This window comes from Oncorhynchus keta, chromosome 22, assembly GCF_023373465.1.
Source record: "Oncorhynchus keta strain PuntledgeMale-10-30-2019 chromosome 22, Oket_V2, whole genome shotgun sequence".
NCBI classification, from domain to species: domain Eukaryota; kingdom Metazoa; phylum Chordata; class Actinopteri; order Salmoniformes; family Salmonidae; genus Oncorhynchus; species Oncorhynchus keta.
The window spans coordinates 11,218,660-11,238,327 of record NC_068442.1 but is presented as its reverse complement, the minus strand read 5'-3'; the positions used below and the strand labels follow the sequence as shown (position 1 = coordinate 11,238,327).

Below are 19,668 nucleotides of genomic sequence, written 5' to 3'. Positions count from 1 at the left end.
CGGCCTTAAAGTGTTCTAAATGATTAGCTCAAGCATGCGTTTCTCTGTGATTTGTTTTAAGTCAATGTTTCCTTGTATTTAGTTGGCTACATGATCTTCCCTGTAAGTTATGTTGTACTTTAGTGTTTTTAGTTTCACCTGTTGCTCCTCCCTAGTTCCTGTCTCACTTCACTGTTCCGTTGTCTCACTTGTTGCTGTTTCCCCTGTCTCACTGCTGCTGTTCTCATGTTGCTGCAGTTCTAGTCCTACCTACCTCTGTTCTCCCATCTGCCTCGTGTTGTTTTCTCTGGCCCAATGCTCCCTCCCTCCTCCAACCACATTGGTTAGAAACTGTTTTTTTCCCTCTGTAGGGCCAGCAGGCTAAATGTTAATGGGCCCTGTGCGAGTGTGTTGGTATACAATGTGGGAAATTAGACCATAGGTGGTTGGCGTAAAGCAGGAAACTCCAGTTCTGGGGGGGGGGGTTGTTTAGGAATGAGCCTTCTGGTGCTGCCTCATCTCCTGTGCTTAATGATCCACACCCAGGGTGCACTGCTGTCTGCATGGCAGTGAGCACAGCCCAGGAAAGATCTGCCCAGCCACCTGTCACAACTGGCCCTGACATTGACTGCAATGAAAATCAGCCGGAGCCCCTACTTGATCGATGGGAATCAGCCATTTGCTAAGTGTGTATGCCTCTGGTTTGCCTATGGTCATTTCTGTGTAAAAAGACCCATGAGCACCAACATGTGAAGTTTATAGGAGCATGTCAAATCTGGTGTCAAATGAAAGATAAGAGACTATATTTATAAGAAATTAAGTCATATCCATTTTTCAAAATTTCCATCCTACAAATTTGGAATAAGTAAAGGCTTTGATTTCTGGTCAAGCAGCTGGAAAATGGGTCTTAGACAACATCTACCAGAAAGTTGTTAAAAAGCTATTAGAATGTATAAATTCCCCTGCCAACTAATATCAGCATTTGTAGTTTTGGATAAATGTTTCTGCCTTCTGTAAGTTTAAGAAATGTTGCCTCCTTTACGTAATGTTGTAATTCCTCTCCCTCATGAGGGAGGATAATGAAAGTTCGTATGTCTAAGTTGTTACTTCTATCAGTTTGTTAGTGTTTTTACTGATATCAATCTGAATGAATTATTAAGTGATTAAAAAAACAATTCCGTTGCCAAATGGATAATGGAATTTCCTGAAAAATCTAATGGAATTTCTGCTATCGAATTGGCCACAAAGGGAATTCATAGTAGTTACAAACCACAGTTGGCTTCACAAGTTTTGAAAGTACATCACAGTAAAGAAAAGTAGAATAGAGTACACTATAATGAACTGAACTATACTATACTCTACTGTACTGAAACCTGCTGTACTGCTCTCTGTCCAAATTTGTGAAACACAGATGCCTATGATAGGTTCAGAATTGGTCGGGACCAACAAATGTGGTCTTAATTGGGGGCAGAGCGCATTAAAATAATAGACAGTGTGTAGAATAATACCCATTGTAGGTGAAAAAAGTCCAATACTTTGGAATTGCCCTTATGTGTTGTATGGTAAAGTAGCAGTAGAAGATAATTCACATGTAGAAGAGAATTCACATGTAAACAGTCCAGTCATTGTTTTCAGGGGCCAAATGGAGACCATAACCAGGTAGCACAGAGTGCATAATGTTAAATGTGGCAACATTGCTCCGGGGCTTCACAGCTTGCTGCAGTAAGTGCGAGATGGGGGGGGGACCCATCACAAGTTCCAACAAACTCATTATGCATCCGGATTGGTGGTATGCAGGCAAGGAATCCATCTTATTTATCTATCTTCTCAAGGTCAGGTATGCAACCGACTTCTCTCGATGCTCTCCAGAACGAATGCATGGCACATCCTGAGGATGTGAGGGCGTCTTCCTGTGTTATGGTGTGTGCTTTGCTGTGTGTTGTGTGGGAGGGGAGGGTTGAGTGTTGTCAGTTGATGGCTCCTGGAGGAGAGTGGGGGGAGGTAAGTGAGAAGATAAGAGCCTTCACACAATGCAGATAGGCCTCCCCTCCCCCAACCCCCTCATCTAACTGCGTGCTTGAACTCCTCCTGGAGCTGTAAACGGCACTGGCATGGAAAGCGTCTGGTGTGAGGCTCTTCAGAGAGGCCAGCCTTGATACCTCGGCTTCTCTGGGTCTGCTAGAGCTCTGGGGCCGCCAGATACAGCCCCAGCGGCAGGGCTTATCGCGCCAGGCTTTCTCTCCTTCATAGATATGAATTAGGCCACACATTGTCGTTGGGACACGAGCAATGATTGGGAGAACTGGGTGCGACTATATTATATATATTTTTTATCTTAAAATGCACCTACCATGCTCCTCAGACTTTTCTGTTGATGAGAGGATCAGGCTTGTGACTGACTGAGCACGTGTCCTGTTTTCTCTAGTTTGGTCATGTGGCAGATGACCAGCCCCAGGAGGGGGTGCTCTCTAAATGGGAAGTGGTCTTTGACCCCGGGCTTCCTTGACTCTACCTGGGGTATCTGCCGGCCTGTGGAGCGAGGAGCTCTGGGCCCTTTGTGCTCACTTCCAGCCAACCTGCTGTGTTAACCCACCACAGAGGCCCTGTTTACACAATCAGCAAATGTTTGTGAAGCGTGTGGGTGTTTTTCTCTCTGACCAAAAGGCTTGTGGTGGAGTTAGCCCGTTGTTGACAGGAAATATGTATTGTGTTACATGTTATGACAGTTCTATGCACCCATGACTGTAAGTCGCTTTGGATCAGGGGTGTCAAATTAATTCCATGGAGGGCGTTGTGTGCTGTTTTTTTTCCTTTCAATTAAGTCCTAGACAACCTGGTGAGGGGAGTTGCTTACTAATTAGTGACCTTGTACTTCAATGATTAATTAAAGGGAGGTGCGAAAAACTTTAGATACTCAGCCCTCCGTGGAATGAGTTTGTCACATGTGCTTTGGATAAAAGTGTCTGCGAAATGGCACATTATACTGCTGATTTGCTCATGGCAGAGCCTGGGGTTCCTCTGCTGTGAGTCAGAATGCCGGACGCCAACCTCTGACCCTGTAGTCCAGGTGTGAAGCTTCATGTGACCCCAAAGAAATAGCTGTCGAGGAGAAAAAAATCCTATTACAAAATAATGCTTTTTAGCCTATTCATTGATGGAAATGCATTTGAGTGGTCATACTTATCGGTCTTTAGGTTAATTGTGAGAATGTGCATCTCTCATTTCATGAACTATTCGATACCCATCTAGAAACATGGGCTGCGATACAATACAGGAACGATATGTTTTACTTTGAAGCGATTTTGGTTTGATTAGTGAAAGAAGTGATCCAATACAGTGCTATACTATTCAATGCGCTAAAATGTTTTGCATGGACATTTTACATTTATACATGTAAAATCTGCTGCTAATGGGAGCTCAAGAGCTGTGCCTCTCTGAGCTGGGATGACTTCTCTATACTGTGTGTGTGTGCACCTGACCTGAGCCAAAGGGCAGACTGAGCATCTACCATCCCACTATCATCTTAGGGGTGAGCACAATTTTGTGCCCCCCCCCTACTTTTTATCTGAAATCACCCACTGATTAACTTGTCATTTTTGCAGATTAAACATGTTTTGAGCTAGTACTACGTCAATATTTATATTTAGTTGGAAGTTTACATACACTTAGGTTGGAGTCATTAACTTGTTTTTCAACCACTCTACAGTTTGTTAACAAGAAACTTGTCCTAACCGACTTGCCAAAACCACATTTACTTTGTGCATGAGAAGTAATTTTTCCAACAATTGTCAATTGTTTAGACAGATGTTTTCACTTAGAATTCACTATCACAATTCCAGTGGGTCACAAGTTTACATACACTAAGTTGACTGTGCCTTTAAACTGTTTGGAAAATTTCAGAAAATTTCAGAAAATTATGTCATGGCTTTAGAAGCTTCTGATAGGCTAATTGACATCATTTCAGTCAATTGGAGGTGTGTCTGTGGATGTATTTCAAGGCCTACCTTCACACTCAGTGTCTCTTTGCTTGACATCATGGGGAATTCAGCCAAGACCTAAGAAATAAAAATTGTAGGCCTCCACAAGTCTGGTTCATCCTTGGGATCAATTTCCAAATGCCTGAAGGTACCACGTTAACCTGTACAAACAATAGTGGGACCACACCATGGGACCACGCAGCCGTCATACCGCTCAGGAAGGAGACACCTTCTGTCTCCTAGAGATGAACGTACTTTGGTGTGAAAAGTGCAAATCAATCCCAGAACAACAGCAAAGGACCTTGTGAAGATGCTGGAGGAAACGGGTACAAAGGTATCTATGTCCACAGTAAAACAAGTCCTGTATCGACATAACCTGAAAGGCCGCTCAGCAAGGAAGAAGCCACTGCTCCAAAACCTATAGAAAATTTGATGGCAGAACTGGAAAGAACTACAAACCTGACTTCGTTACGCCAGTTCTGTCAGGGGGAATGGGCCAAAATTCACCCAACTTATTGTGGGAAGCTTGTGGAAGGCTACCCAAAACGTTTGACCCAAGTTAAACAATTTAAAGGCAATGCTACCAAATACTCATTGAGTGTATGTAAACTTCTGACCCACTGGGAATGTGATGAAAAGAAATAAAAGCTGAAATAAATAATTATCTCTACTATTATTCTGACATCTCACATTCTTAAAATAGTGGTGATCCTAACTGACCTAAGATGTAGGATTTTTACTAGGTTTAAATGTCAGGAATTTTGAAACTGACTTTAAATATATTTGGCTAAGGTGCATGCAAACTGTATTAGCATGGCATTTAGCCAATTTCATTTAATGCACCTTTTGGATTTTAATTGGTCTCAAAACAGAATGGTTTGTATTTGTACGGAAAACTTCCCCTGCAATCACCTATGCCTAAATGATTGCTGTCCTTCATGAAATGACACTGTTCAATGAAAAATGACCAAATACACTGACTGTTTTTAAAGCAAAACTACCTCAACTATTTCTTAAGGTGAACAATCCAAAATAAAATCTGAATGATTGAAAACCCCCCAGTGAGCAGTTTGTTGCGTCTGCTCCAGTAGACTACACGACTCAGATAAAACACTATATTCTACAGTACATTTGGTAACGATGACCCTGCAAATGACATTGGTTGTCACTCAACTAATAAAGCCCATGATTTGACATTGCGTAAGCCATTTTACAAACATCTGAAAGAAGCTATATGAATGGTTTATTAGAACAGGCCTAGGTCTCGCTGGCGAGAGCAGCTGTGCCTCCAGCACTGCGCTTAGTTATCTAACAGTCTTATGCAGTTACATGCATAAAATGTCTAAGCTACTGAACCGAAGTAGAGGACTCATAATTTGTCACAAAATGAGCGGTATTTTCAGGAATGAGACGATGAGTAAAAAACATTAGTGGAACCGGTAATTCATAACATTTCAATTGATGACCAATGCATGCTTAAAGGGAAATTGAGAATTTTCGCAGCTTTTTGTTAAAAATCGCGCAACATTTCAGCGCCCTGCTATTCATGCCAGGAATATAGTATATGCATATGATTAGTATGTGTGGATAGAAAACACTCAGACGTTTCTAAAACTGGTTAAATCACGGCGGTGACTATAACGGAACGTGCGTTTCATCGAAAAGTGCAGGAAAATCTGATCACTGAAAATGGAAAAATATATCCATCCGCCACTTCAACCCATTGTTATAGGCGAACGACATTAAATGGGGCTGAGGTTGCAGTACCTACAGCTTCCACACGATGTCAACAGTCTTGTCATTTGACTACGATTTGTTTCTTGGTCAAACGAAGAAGAGACGAGCCATTTCAAGTATCCGACCGGATATTTTGGTTGATTTTTCCAGACATAATTTCCAGACTGACACCAATAGAATTGACATCACCTCGTGATCAATTTTATCGATTATTAACGTGTACTAATACCTAAAGTTGCATTACAAAAGTATTTTGAAGTGTTTTGTGAAAGTTTATTGTCGACTTTTTTAATTTAAAAAAATGACGTTACGTTAAACGCTATTTTTTTCCGTTGTTCAGTGTTCATAGATCGATATCTAGGCTATATATGGACCGATTTAATCGAAAAAAGACCCAAAATTATGTTTATGGGACATCTAGGAGTGCCAAGAAAGAAGCTCGTCAAAGGTAATGAATGTTTTATATTTTATTTCTGCGTTTTGAGTAGCCCCCGGCTATCGCAAAATCTGTCGTTAGGTGACGTTTAAGTATTTTGGGGGATACATGCTATCAGATAATAGCTTATCATGCTTTCGTCGAAAAGCATTTTACAAATCTGACTTGGTGGATAGATTCACAACGAGTGTAGCTTTAATTCAGTACATTGTATGTGCATTTTAATGAAAGTTTGAGTTTTAGCAAAAACTATACGTGGCGCACTTGAAATTTCAGCTGATTTATGTTCCCACCACGGCCCCAACAAGTTAATTTGGATTGGTTTGGGCTTTCGTGGAATTGTTATCCCGAGTAATTTGCATAATTTAGTGGAATTTAATTTGGGCGTGCATCTTGGTTAGTCCTTATGAGTCTTATTTATCACGTGCACGTCATGCAAATAAAGAGCCTAGTTTGAGCTGAAAGTCTGGTCAGACGGCGTGAGGTGCTGCTACATCTCCTGTTGCTGCTGGAGTGAAACGTGATTTTTATAAGCCCAATCAGCGCAATAATTATAATTCTATCTACATTATTTTTAAAAACGGGTTACTATTTTTATTTCTCAACTGGTAATCGAAGCGCGCTTCCCATTCACCATTCAAGTGCTTAGGCAACGGTAGGCAGGCTTCAGAGCATCACACCACTTTGCAATGTGAGCTGAAAGCATAATGCCTTTTTGAAAACGTATACTTGTGTGAAACATTTTACTTAATGTTATGAGGCATTTCTTACCTTGCTTCAAAGTAGCTGAGACAAAATCCTCTTATTATAAAAGTGGAGGCAATTATTTAATAAAGACTTAGGCCATTGAAACCAGTAGCCTATTTCCCATGTTCTACTGGTTTTCAAATCAACTTTTTGTCATTATCCAGTAGCCAAAGTCCCAATACTAGTCATATTAGCAACCGAAACTGCTGGCATGTGCAGTGCGCTTTTGACAATTGTGTTTTTTTTGGATGGTTTGTCCTCGGCGTTTCACCTGCCATATCATTTTAACAGTTTGAGACTTTAGAGTGTTTTCTATCCAAATCTACCAATTATATGCATATCTTAGCTTCTGGGCCTGAGTAACAGGCAGTTTACTTTGGGCACGCTTTTCATCTGGATGTGAAAATACTGCCCCCTACCCAAGAGGTTAATCGGGCTATATATATTTTATATAAAATGTTTCTGTATGTAATGTAGTGTGTGTGTGTGTGTGTCAATTTACAATTGCATTTCTTTTAATATAATACATAAAAATCTATTTAGTCTCGAATAAATAATGAAACATTTTCAATTTGGTTTGAATAATGCAAATGTTGGAGAAGAAAGTAAAAGTGCAATATGTGCCATGTAAAAAAAAAAAGCTAACGTTTAAGTTCCTTGCTCAGAACATGAACATATTAAAGCTGGTGGCTCAATATACCCAGTTAAGAAGTTTTAGATTGGTTATTATAGGAATTATGATGCGTCGACTATCTCTCTCTACCATTTGTATTTCATATACCTTTGACTATTGGATGTTCTTATAGGCACTTTAATATTTTGCCAGTCTAATCTTGGGAGTTGATGGGCTTGAAGTCATAAACAGCGCTGTATTTCAAGCATTGCTAAGAGCTGCTGGCAAACGCAGGAAAGTGTTTGAATGAATGCTTACGAGCCTGCTGCTGCCTACCACCGTTCAGACTGCTCTATCAAATGTCAAGTCATAACTTAATTATAATCTAATAAACACAGAAATACGAGCCGTTGGTCATTAATATGGTAAAATCCGGAAACTATCATTTTGAAAATAAAATGTTTATTCTTTCAGTGAAATAAGGAACTGTTCCATATTTTATCGAACGGGCAGCAACCCTAAGTCTAAATATTGCTGTTACATTGCACAACCTTCAATGTTGTCATAATTAGTAAACGGTTAGGAATGAGCCAGGCGGCCCAAACTGAACGCAAGAGAAGTGACATAATTTCCCTAGTTAATATTGCCTGCTAACATGCATTTCTTTTAATTATGCAGGCTTAAAAATATATATACTTCTGTGTATTGATTTTAAGAAAGGCATTGATGTTTATGGTTAGGTACGTTTTTGCAAAGAATGTGCTTTTTTTTCCCAGTAATGCACTTTTGTTAAATCATCACCCGTTTGGCGAAGTTGAAGTAGGCTGTAATGCGGTGCCTGTTAACTAGCTTGCCCTGGGTTGCACATAAATTAACTACACATGGTTGATATTACTAGGTTAACTAGTGATTATGTGAGGATTTTTATCGGACACAGTGTCCTTTTGAAATCGGACACAGTGGTTGGATTAACGAGAAGTGCATCTTTAAAATGGTGTAGAATACTTGTATGGTTGAGGAATTTTAATTATGAGATTTCTGTTTTGAATTTGGTGCTCTGCAATTTCACTGGCTGTTGGCGAGGTGGGAGGCTAGCGACCGGACAGGTGTGGCATATCAAGAAGCTGATTAACCTCTTTCAGCTAGGGGGCACTATTTCTATGTTTGGAATAATAACATTCCCAAAGTAAACGGCCTATTTCTCGGGTCCATATGATAGAATTACATTTACATTTAAGTCATTTAGCAGACGCTCTTATCCAGAGCGACTTACAAATTGGTGCATTCACCTTATGACATCAGTGGAACAGCCACTTTACAATAGTGCATCTAAATCTTTTAAGGGGGGTGAGAAGGATTACTTTATCCTATCCTAGGTATTCCTTAAAGAGGTGGGGTTTCAGGTGTCTCCGGAAGGTGGTGATTGACTCCGCTGTCCTGGCGTCGTGAGGGAGTGTGTTCCACCATTGGGGAGCCAGAGCAGCGAACAGTTTTGACTGGGCTGAGCGGGAACTGTACTTCCTCAGTGGTAGGGAGGCGAGCAGGCCAGAGGTGGATGAACGCAGTGCCCTTGTTTGGGTGTAGGGCCTGATCAGAGCCTGGAGGTACTGAGGTGCCGTTAGAATATGCATATAATTGACAGATTAGGATAGAAAACAGTCTGAAGTTTCCAAAACTGTCAAAATATTGTCTGAGTAGAACAGAACTGATATTGCCAGGAAGTGGCTTCTATTTTTAAAGCTCCATGTTCCATAGCCTGCCTTCGCTCCATTTGAAGGGATATCAACCAGATTCCTTTTCCTATCACTTTCTCAAGGTGTCAACAGTCTTTAGACATAGTTTCAGGCTTTTATTTTGAAAAATGAGCGAGAAAGATAACATCGCGTAGTGGCTAGCTGGGTGTTCGCATGAGTTTTGCTTGCGCAACAGAGTGGGGCAGCCATTGTCTCTCCCTCCTACTGAAAAAGAGTACCGGTTGATATATTATCGATTCTATATTTTAAAAACAACCTGAGGATTGATTATAAAAAATGTTTGACATGTTTCTGTGGACATATTACGGATACTATTTGGAATTTGTGTCTGCGTTGTCGTGACCGCTCTTTCCTGTGGATTTCTGAACATAACGCGCCAAACAAACTGAGGTATTTTGGATATAAAAATCTTTATGGAACAAAATGAACATTTATTGTCTAACTGGGAGTCTCGTGAGTGAAAACATCCAAAGATCATCAAAGGTAAGAGATTTAATTCGATTGCTTTTCTGATTTTCGTGACCAAGCTACATTGATGCTAGGTGTTCATAATATTTTGTCTAGTGATCGATAAACTGCTTGGATTGCTTTCGCTGTAAAGCATATTTTCAAAATCAGACATGACAGGTGGATTAACAAAAAGCTAAGCTGTGTTTTGCTATGTTGCACTTGTGATTTCATTAAATATTTCTTTTAATGTGGCGCTCTGCAATTCAGCGGTTGTTGATGAAAATTATTCCGCTAATGGGATAGGTTGCGTCAAGAAGTTAAACAGCATGATCATTACATTCTTAATTCTATTCTTTTACTTTTTGTGTGTATTGTTGTGAATTGTTAGATGATGCTACTGCACTGTTGGAGCTAGGAACACAAGCATTTCTTTACACCTGCAATAACATCTATTAAATATGTCTGTGACCGATTTTGACAAGTGCAGCTTGTGCTGGGGACAATGAAAGGCCACTCCTAAAATGTGCAGTTTTGTCACAGAAGACAATGCCACAGATGTCTCAAGTTTTGAGGAAGTGTGCAATTGGCATGCTGACTGCAGGAATATCCACCAGAGCTGTTGCGAGAGAATTGAATGTTCATTGCTCTACCATAAGCTGCCTCCAATGTCGATTTTAGAGAATTTGGCAGTACGTCCAACCGGCTTCACAACCGCAGGCCACTTGTAACCACCAGAGCAGGACCTCTTCATTGGGCTTCTTCACCTCTGGGATCGTCTGAGACTAGCCACCCGGACAGCTGATGAAACTGTGGGTTTGCACAACAGAATCATTTCTGCATAAACTGTCTCAAGGAAGCTCATCTGCATGCTCGTTGTCCTCATCCTGGTCTTGACCTGACTGCTGTTTGGCGTTGTAACCAACATCAGTGGATAAATGCTCACCTTCGATTGGCACTGGCACACTGGAGAAGTTTGCTCTTCACGGATGAATCCCAGTTTCAACTGTAACGATCAGATTACGTTGTGTGGGTGGGTTTGCTGATGCCAATGTTGTGAATAGAGTCCCCTGTGGTGGTATGGGAAGGTATAAGCTACAGACAAGGAACACAATTGTTTTAATCAATGGTCATTTGCACAGAGATACTGTGACGAGATCCTGAGTCCCATTGTCGTGCCATTCATCTAACACCATTAAATAATGTTTCAGCATGATAATGAATGGCACTGTCACAGGATCTGTACACAATTCCTGGAAGCTGAAAATGTCCTTTCTTCCATGGCCTGCACACTCACCAGACATGTCACCCATTGAGCCTGTTTGGGATGCTCTGGATCGACGTCTACGACAGTGTTCCAGTTCCCACCAATATCCAGCAACTTCGCACAGAGGATTGGTACAACATTCCACAGGCCACAATCAACAGCCTGATCAACTTTGTGACAGATGTGTTGTGCTGCATGAGGAAAAGGGTGGTCACACCAGATACTGACTGGTTTTCTGATCCACGCCCCTACCTTTTTATATATTTTTCAGTTATCTGTGACCAACATGCATATCAGTGTTCCCAGTCATGTGAAGTCCATAGATTAGGGCCTAATGAATATTATATATGATTTCCTTATGAATTTTAAGTCAGTAAAATCTTTTAAATTGTTGTTTTGTATTTTTGTTCAATGTAGTTGCAGTATGGGATTCACAGATAAATATTTGCCAGCTAGGTATCTTAACTTAATAGTTAACTGTCTAAAATGTGCTAAATGCTCTGGATCAATAGGCTTACTGTCTGTTTGTTTTGTGCACGCAGCAAACCGAGAGTAGCATTTGAGTTACTTGTATAACTTTATGCGCTGGGATGTCTACCCTGAAAATACTTGTTCCCAATGCGCTTATTAGCATTTAGTTATTCTTTGATTTTACGTGTGCTCTTCAGCATTGCTAACCACCGGATTACAATAGCGCCACTTATGTTCAGTGCCGGTACTACCGAATATCCTGGTATGGCACAAGGTCGGTTTGACAATCCGCCCAAGCATCGTGTTTTCCCGCCAATTGCATTATGGAATGAACATTCACGCGTTGCGGCTTGCCATATGCACGTTGCGGGGCAGCTATAATGTGATGTAATTTTTTTTGCAACATTTTAAGCCAGAGTCAGAACATTTTCTGAGTCAAGATCACTTTCAGTCAAAAAGCAACCCTACATCTACTGCTCAATGTTCTTTTTTTTTAACGTGCCTGACAATGTAACAGTAACCTAATTAAAAACAGTTATGTAGGGATAATATTTGTGCAGAAGGCACATACGTTATCACAGCATATTGGCTATATGCCTGCCAATATTCTTCAGACCATATTATATTTCAAATCTCGAGTTTTGGAAACAAAGTGGATCACTCGGTGTAGCAGTTGAGGCACAGTTGAGCATAAATTTAAATGAGCTTTTTTATTTTACTGGACTGATGGTGCTTTAAGACAATTGGGAACCTGGGGGGGAACTAGGTCAAATCATGATGTCAGTGATCTTTAGGTCAGAAGATCGGTGCTCTAGAAAGAGTTTGACCATTCAAAAAACCATTTTCCCAGGCATTAGTCTCAGCGGAGGGATGTAGAGCTCAACAGATCCAAAAACATAAACTCACTTGTAAAAACAGCAGCTCTTAGACTGTCATTGAACACAGCAATCTCCTGGTCATGGTTTTTAAAGTTATTAAATCTCAAGTAGACTATCAAACCTTGCTGTGGCTAGGTCATGGAATCTGTAGTCACTGGGATATGAGCTATCCGATTTGGCCAGCGATCTCCTGGTCCTCCGGGTAGGCAGGGTTTGTCTTTTCAGACAAATGAAATAGTTCACAATGGGAACATTTGCCTACCTGGTGCACATGGCTTCTGAATCCAGTACACCTACCGCCAAGAGAGCAAAACACATTCTAATGGAGTCTTTTGTCCACGGGCTTTTCTACAGAAATGTTTGGTAATCGACTAGGAATGCCTTGAAGATTGTGATCGACCGGTTGGTGACCACTGTTTTTAAGGTTCTGATCTGTTGCATCCGCCTCAATGCTTTTTTAAAGTTATTTTGATGTACTGGTTGTATACATTTGGGATCTGTCCCAGAGTTTGTTTGGAATAAGCTATTTTATTTTCCACACGGAACGACAAGCTGACCAGTAGAATAGGTCAACTTTTCTATGGGAGACATTAGATTGAAATAGGCTAGTGATTTTGCTGTTGGCTGAGCAAGAACATTTGGTAAATTATTCTAAAATCATGATGCGCATCGGAATTCGGTAAGTGGCATGTTCTGTTAAGATGAATTATGCTGTGGGTGGACGCCGTAATAAGGTTACGCACCCAATGCTTAGGCCTATATGTCAAATTTTGAAATGCTTCCTGTCAAATGTCCAGCTCCACCCTGACACTCGCACACTCGCATTACTCCTCACTCATTTGCACTCTCCTGCTCTGACCGTGAGCCAGGCCAGCTACACTACCCTACCCTCAGTTTAGCAAGCTACAGCCACTGACAGGCCTGAGGGGGTTGAGGGCTTTAGAGGATGTAACACACCTTTGACTTAGCATTGACTCACCCTCCAATCATCCTTCAAGCATTTGACTCACTTGAGGAGTGTTTACCAGCCTGTTGTCTAGTGCCTCGTGATAAGTCTGTCAACCCTCTGAGATTTGGACAAAGCTGGAGATGGGCATATCTTTGTCTTAGACAATGGATATCTGTACCATGCACAGATCATCGGGGCTTGCGCGCTTCGGGGAGCGAGGCGTGTCTTCACTTTGTATTTGCGGGGATCCGTGTGAGCTCCTTGCATGAGCGCTGCAGTGAGTGTCCCTCACGGCCCTTAATAAAGCCGTGTGTGTGTGTGTGTGTGCTTATTTTTTTTACATTTTTTACGGTGAGCCCACAGAGGGATCTCCGCCATGCTGGGCACACACCACATTAATTCCAATCCTTTGCCATCTGAGCTGCCGAGTGGCACTTCAAAGGTGAAGTCGGGTGGTGTTAATCCAGGGCTGCTCCACTGGACTGGGCTCCGGCTCTCCCAGCCGGCCCCAGGTTTGAAGTGTGATCAAAGTGCAGCCTCCCCCTGATTGATGGGCCCTCTCCGGCCCAGGGGCTGGCTGTCAGGGGACCAGGAAGTGCCAGGAAGCGTGACACGGGATCTCAATGTCCTCCTGTCGACAGGAAGGGGGAGACCAGATCAGAATCAAGAGTCCTCCATGATAACCCTTACATACTGAAATGGGGGAAGAGCCTACAAACTTACTGTAAGGGTCATCATGGAGGATTGTTGGTTCTGGTCTCTCCCTTCTTGTCGACAAGAGGACACTGAGATAATGTCACTCTCCCTGGCACTTCCTGGTCTCCTGAGACATGGGCACAGACTTTTGTTCACAAGCCTGTACACACACACACACACACACACACACTTTTACACTCTCTTTCCCAAGGCTACACAAGTTTTTGTTATTGCACATGTACACATACGCTCACAGTGTTATGATAGCACAGGTACAGTATCTGTTGAAAGAGCCCCATGTTCTATGACGGAAATGGCACTGAGGCTAGAAAAGTGCCCTTTTGATTGGGTGGTTGATGCACATATGCACATCGCAACTGCACACATGTACACACAGCCCCACTATCAGTTAGGGATTTTACAGTGACCGTATTACCGCCGCACCGGCGTTCACGAGTCATGACTGCAGTCAAATTCCAGATGACCGTTTATTCACGATAACTAGGTCTCCAAGCTCTGATGCTGCTGATGGTCATTAGTAGCCGACCAAACTTGCCTGGTACTCCGCACTCTATTGTCCCTCTAATCACTCTGACATAAATGCAAATGTTTTAGAAAATCAAATCAACACTTTATGAGTTCATGTTGCACAACATTTCTATAGGCTATGCATTTGTGTGAGAACATTTTTGATGGCCTCTATTAAAAAGAGGAGGATCCCATCACCTTTCTATAGGCTTGGCCTGCTATATTTATTTCTCACACAAGAATAGGTCAACTTTTGCACTATGGAGGATGTAGATTGACAGGCTAGTGCTTTTGCTGTTTGTTAGGCCTTCTCATCTAGTTGGCTGACAAAGTAGGCTAAATGTGGACAGTTCTAATATCTTCAATACGCACCTTGAAAGTTGATAAGGACATGCGCAATTGCATCCCCAACATGTTGATCTTAACTTGTAGCCTACTATTTAGTTGAGATGCCTGTGAGAAGGACTTGAGCACGTGACGGGCAATGGCTAATAAGAATCTAGATATCTGAGAGCCATGTGAGTGAGAGGTGATTCTGCACATAGCAGCCGGGAGAAGTTAATTATAATTGTTATATTCAGCCCCTTTAGCCTCAAAAGTCATGGATTTTTTTAGGGGGTGTTACGGCCACACAAGGGAATGCCGTCGGGAAATTCAAGGCCTGGTGAGAATTATCAAGTGCTTGTCAAATTGTGAATGAGAGACTGATGACGTGTGTACAGCCTGCACATCAAACAAATCAGAGCTCATGCCTTTTCCTGCAACTTTTCTGATCATCTTTAGTCACCACATGCAGCCTTAGAATGTTTTAAAGATCTAAACTTATCCCGTTTGGAGAAGATATCCTTTCTATTTTATTCAGCTATGTTCAACTGTGTTCTTCATAATAAAAATGCCATTAAATACTAAGCAAATCTTGTCTGCTAAATGAACCAGTGTAGCCCACAGCCGTAAGGCATAACCATATCAGGGCCTAACATAAGGACAACTGTGTGCTATTCTGTTCTTCTGAAATAAACTACATCTCCTTCATATCATGTTTCTTTAGACCTGTCAAAAATAACTAAAGGATTTATTGTGATGGTGTAGGCTATATTAAATGGAAAAGCTACATTTTTAAAACCTCTAAATCCAAAGGTCTGCGTCAGTGGCTTGTAGGCTATGTGTGGACGCCAGGAGATGCTAAATGTGTTTATGTTAATTGACAGTCAATTACCCTGAGACGGGCAAATATTTGCTTAACAATCACCAGCTGACAAAATTTAATGACCCCCACAGCCCTACTCCCAGGAGCTAACCATGTTATTGTAGATTCTGTCCCACTAGTTCCAGGCACTCCCAGGGTTGTGAGCTTCCCCCTCCAAGGCTCTTAATATTGAATTATTCTCTAGATTCTGAGTTGAGTTTGAGTTTATTTTTTATTTTTACAGGGACAGTGCACATTAATCAACGTTTCAGTAAAAGTGCCGGTTTTAGCCAGCCGGCTAATTTTCAACCGCAGTCCCTGGGCAGGTTATTAAAAACAATTACAATATAGACAATAGCAACATAGAACAAGCAAGACATAGCAACATAGGACAAGCAAGACATAGCATACAGACAGAGTAACAGAACAAAAAGCAGCAAGACAAAATTCATAAAAGCAACAAAGTGTTTCCACACCTCACAAGCTACAGACAACATGGAAAGCGGCAACACACAGCTAGGGACCATGTTCACAAATCTGATTGACCTTTAGCCATGTCTTCAAGCATATTGTGAAAGTGTGATATGTGTGTCTGATGGCAGTGTATTCCAGACATGGGAAGCTCTCACAGAGAATGCAGATTTACTAAAGGTGCTTTTCCTTAGGGGAACTATACAGTCACCTCTCATGGCAGACCTTGTGGATCTGCTGCCATATGTCTGGGTTTTCTGTTTAACAAAAATATTGAGTGGAGGGGGAGCCAGGCCATTAAGGATCTTGAATACAAGACATGCGTCGGTGTATTGCACAAGATTTTCCCAACTCGAGAGCTCATGCTTTCTAAGGATGTGACAATGATGATGGCTATTGGGCTTCCTATCAAGCACTTTGAGAGCCTGTTTGTAGACAGACTGAATAGGTTTTAATGTTGTACAGCAAGCTTGGGCCCAACTAGTCAAGCAGTATGTTAAGTGGGGGAGTATCATAGAGTTGAAGTACAGTTTTGCTACCTCTGTAGTCAAACAATTTCGTATAAATCGGAAATTAGCTAGCTTATTCTAAAGGATCGTTCTAATTTGCCACTGTAAGCAGATTGATCAATAGCTTTTTTTGCCATTAAAATGTGCTCAAGAAGCTTAATGAACTCTGTTTTGAATAATAGGACTTGGAGATAATCAGCCCAGGCAGCCCCTCTTGCATGCTTCTGTTGCAGCACCAACCAGTCCTGAGTAGCTGTAGTTTTTACCCCAAAGCAGATACATCATCTTATCCTGTTTTTCAACCCCTCCCTCCCTCCATTTTTCATCCTGCTGACTGTTTACTCCTGTCTTCTGTGCCTCTCCACAGCCGGGAGGTGTGGAGACTGACCCCCAGTGACCCGGCACTCACCGTTTCTCTAGAGAGGGGCAGCAATCTGCAGGCTGCACAATGAAATGGGCCTCCTTGCCCTTGAGTTTATTCTGGACTGTCAACATGCTTTTTCTTTGGGGAGGTGGAGGGGTGATTGTGTTTTATGCAGAGAATTTGGAAGTGAGTTCTTTAGCTAGAGACCGAGGGGCAGTCAGCTGCAGGCAGATTCCTTTTTAAAGAAGAAGGGCCAATGCTGAAGGGTCGCTTTGCATCTTGGGAAACTGGGAAGGGGGGTTAAGTGAAATGGACAGTTGGTTGATGGAGCACTTTTCATTAGCATGTTTTGCCCTCTCAGCCTCCCTTGTCTCTCCCCCGCCTCTGCTCTGTAGCCGAGGGCCTTTGGGTATCCCGGGGAGAGAGGGAAGCATGCTGGGTAATGGTGTGTGGTGCTGTGGCCTGGTTGGTCAGCGGCGGAGGGGAGGGCGTGGGTCTGTGCGGTGGCATTAGACTCCTGCTGCTGTCTCTCCTTGGCTCTTTGAGGGCCTTTAGAGTTTGCTCTCCCGGTTACTGCCGCTTCATAAGCCCTAAACGGCGGCCACACAATGCCAGGCAGGAGAAGGGTCAGGGTTGAACTTGAACCTCGGCTCCAACCGCTGGCAGAAAGGACTCCTCTGAGAACATGTCAACTAATCCCCCTCCCGCAGCAACTCAAACAGGTCCCCTACGCACAGCCTACCTCGTACACACGTTCTGTATGGTTGTTTGTCATGATCAAGAGTGTTAGACGCGTTAGAATACTGCCTGATATTCTGGTCCCCTATGGCTCTCACAATATAAGTTACTAGTTCCAATATCCACACTTCAAACAAGTTTTGCTACGAGAGCTCCTGTTTCTTTGAAAATGTCAAACTGTGTCTTGGAAGCCCTAAATTCCCATCACCACCTATGGTTTTACTCCAGGGCATCCGTATCACTCTGGAATCGTAATGCTTTTTTTTAACCTCGCCGACCTGTGACTAACACCAACCATTAAATGTTATATGCCGACTTTAAAACTGAGATTTGTGTGCCTTTTTAAAAAGTGGATCTCCATACAACTCAAAGGTTGACCTCTTGGCTGTGTCTCTCTCTCTGTGTGGTAGGAGCTGGAAGAGGCGCTACAGAAGCAGGACACAGACTTTCTGGCTGACCTCCTCGTCTCACTGCTGCAAGGATGCTACCAGCGCACAGACATCACGTAAGTAGTGCCCCCCGGGTTTCCCCACATCCTTTATTCAATCTTTATTTATACGGGAGTTCAATATTCATACTTTTTCTTTCTAGAGAGGACCTCAGAACTAGGCCTAACTTCTTAGCTCGCCAGCACACAGCAGCACATCTTGTTACCTTCCTTCTAACAGACCAGTCTTGGGGACAACATCCAGGGGCCGTATGGGCCTGAAACACGGGAAGTTTGAGTCACAAACCCTGTTTAGTAGTGAGCACATCAGTGTGCACAGCTTGTGTTGAAATCAGCCTTTGCAACTGAGTGAGGCTTCTCACAAAGGAAACTGGGGTTAGGCAGATTTTTCCCTGGGGGGGGGGGGGCAGTTCCTTGATGACTAAATGTGAGGGAGTGGGAAGAGCAAAGGAAAGTGAAATAAATGTTCCAGCCCTGAAGGGGCCACCACAGCTACCACCTCCTCTCCTGCTCTTGATCCATCAGCACCACTGGGGTAGGCACCTATCAGCCTGTGACTTGGGAGAGATGTGGGAGGTTAAGGCTGATAGTTTCCACACCCAGGCATGCAGTAACAGGACAACCTGCCTTATTGGACAGGACAGCCGCTGGCATCCCGGGGGTGGAGGCTCGGCTCTGGCCTTTCAAAGAGCTGCCCTTTTCATCCGCACGCGTTAAACGCTCCGGCGGAGCTGGGGAGGGGGGGTGGGGGTGTTGGCAGAGGAGGAGAAAGGGAGAGATGGGATAGTGGGGGGCCTGCAGCTGTGTGAAAGTGCAAACTGCTCTTTCAAGATAAGCCACTTTTTTTTCTCCAGTTTTTCTCCTCCTTTCTTTTCTGTTGTTGCATCGGCACTCACCCCTGCCCTGAGCCCTTGTTTCTGTTCGTCTGAGCAGGAACTGAAGGGTTCCAGATTAATCAGACAGATCTGACCCGGAACCAACATTTATTTACCAGCATCCAAAAGAACAATGAAACAAACCCACTCAAGTGCAAAGAAATTGCTGTCTTTCCCCCCTCCTTTTCTCTTCAGAACCACTACGGTATGGCAGCTTGAATTATTTCTTGACTGTCTCTTTCACAATGGACATCCTGTTGAAATTGAGAGGTTATATGCACTTGCTTTACAAAGCACACTGTAAGGACAAGCATTTGCAAGTGAATGAATAGTGGTGCGCCATATTGTCGGATCCGAAGGACTCTTTAAAGGGCTATGTAGGACGATTGCTGTTATTTTTGTCAAGCTACTATCTCCCAATCAGCTTTTCTTTTGTTGTGCTGATTGGTATCAATACGAAGCACATGTTCCTTTTGACCTTTTGACACAGTAGGCGTTTGAGAATGAATTACTTCTAGTTGAAGAGATGAATGAGTATGTGACATGAATGGGTTAAACAATTAACCTAGGCCTAAATTCTCACATTTTGTATGGGACC

General features: G+C 42.6%; 1 protein-coding gene across 1 annotated transcript in view; it reads left to right on the top strand.

Annotated features, from left to right (window-relative positions):
• The window catches only part of LOC118401049 (chromatin remodeling regulator CECR2-like), a 68,280-nt gene that overhangs the window by 18,672 nt on the left and 29,940 nt on the right, over positions 1–19,668 (top strand). Inside the window, exon 2 of the mRNA XM_035798227.2 lies at positions 18,158–18,252. Coding sequence (XP_035654120.1) covers positions 18,158–18,252 — 95 coding nt within the window. The remainder of the gene's footprint in view (positions 1–18,157; positions 18,253–19,668) is intronic.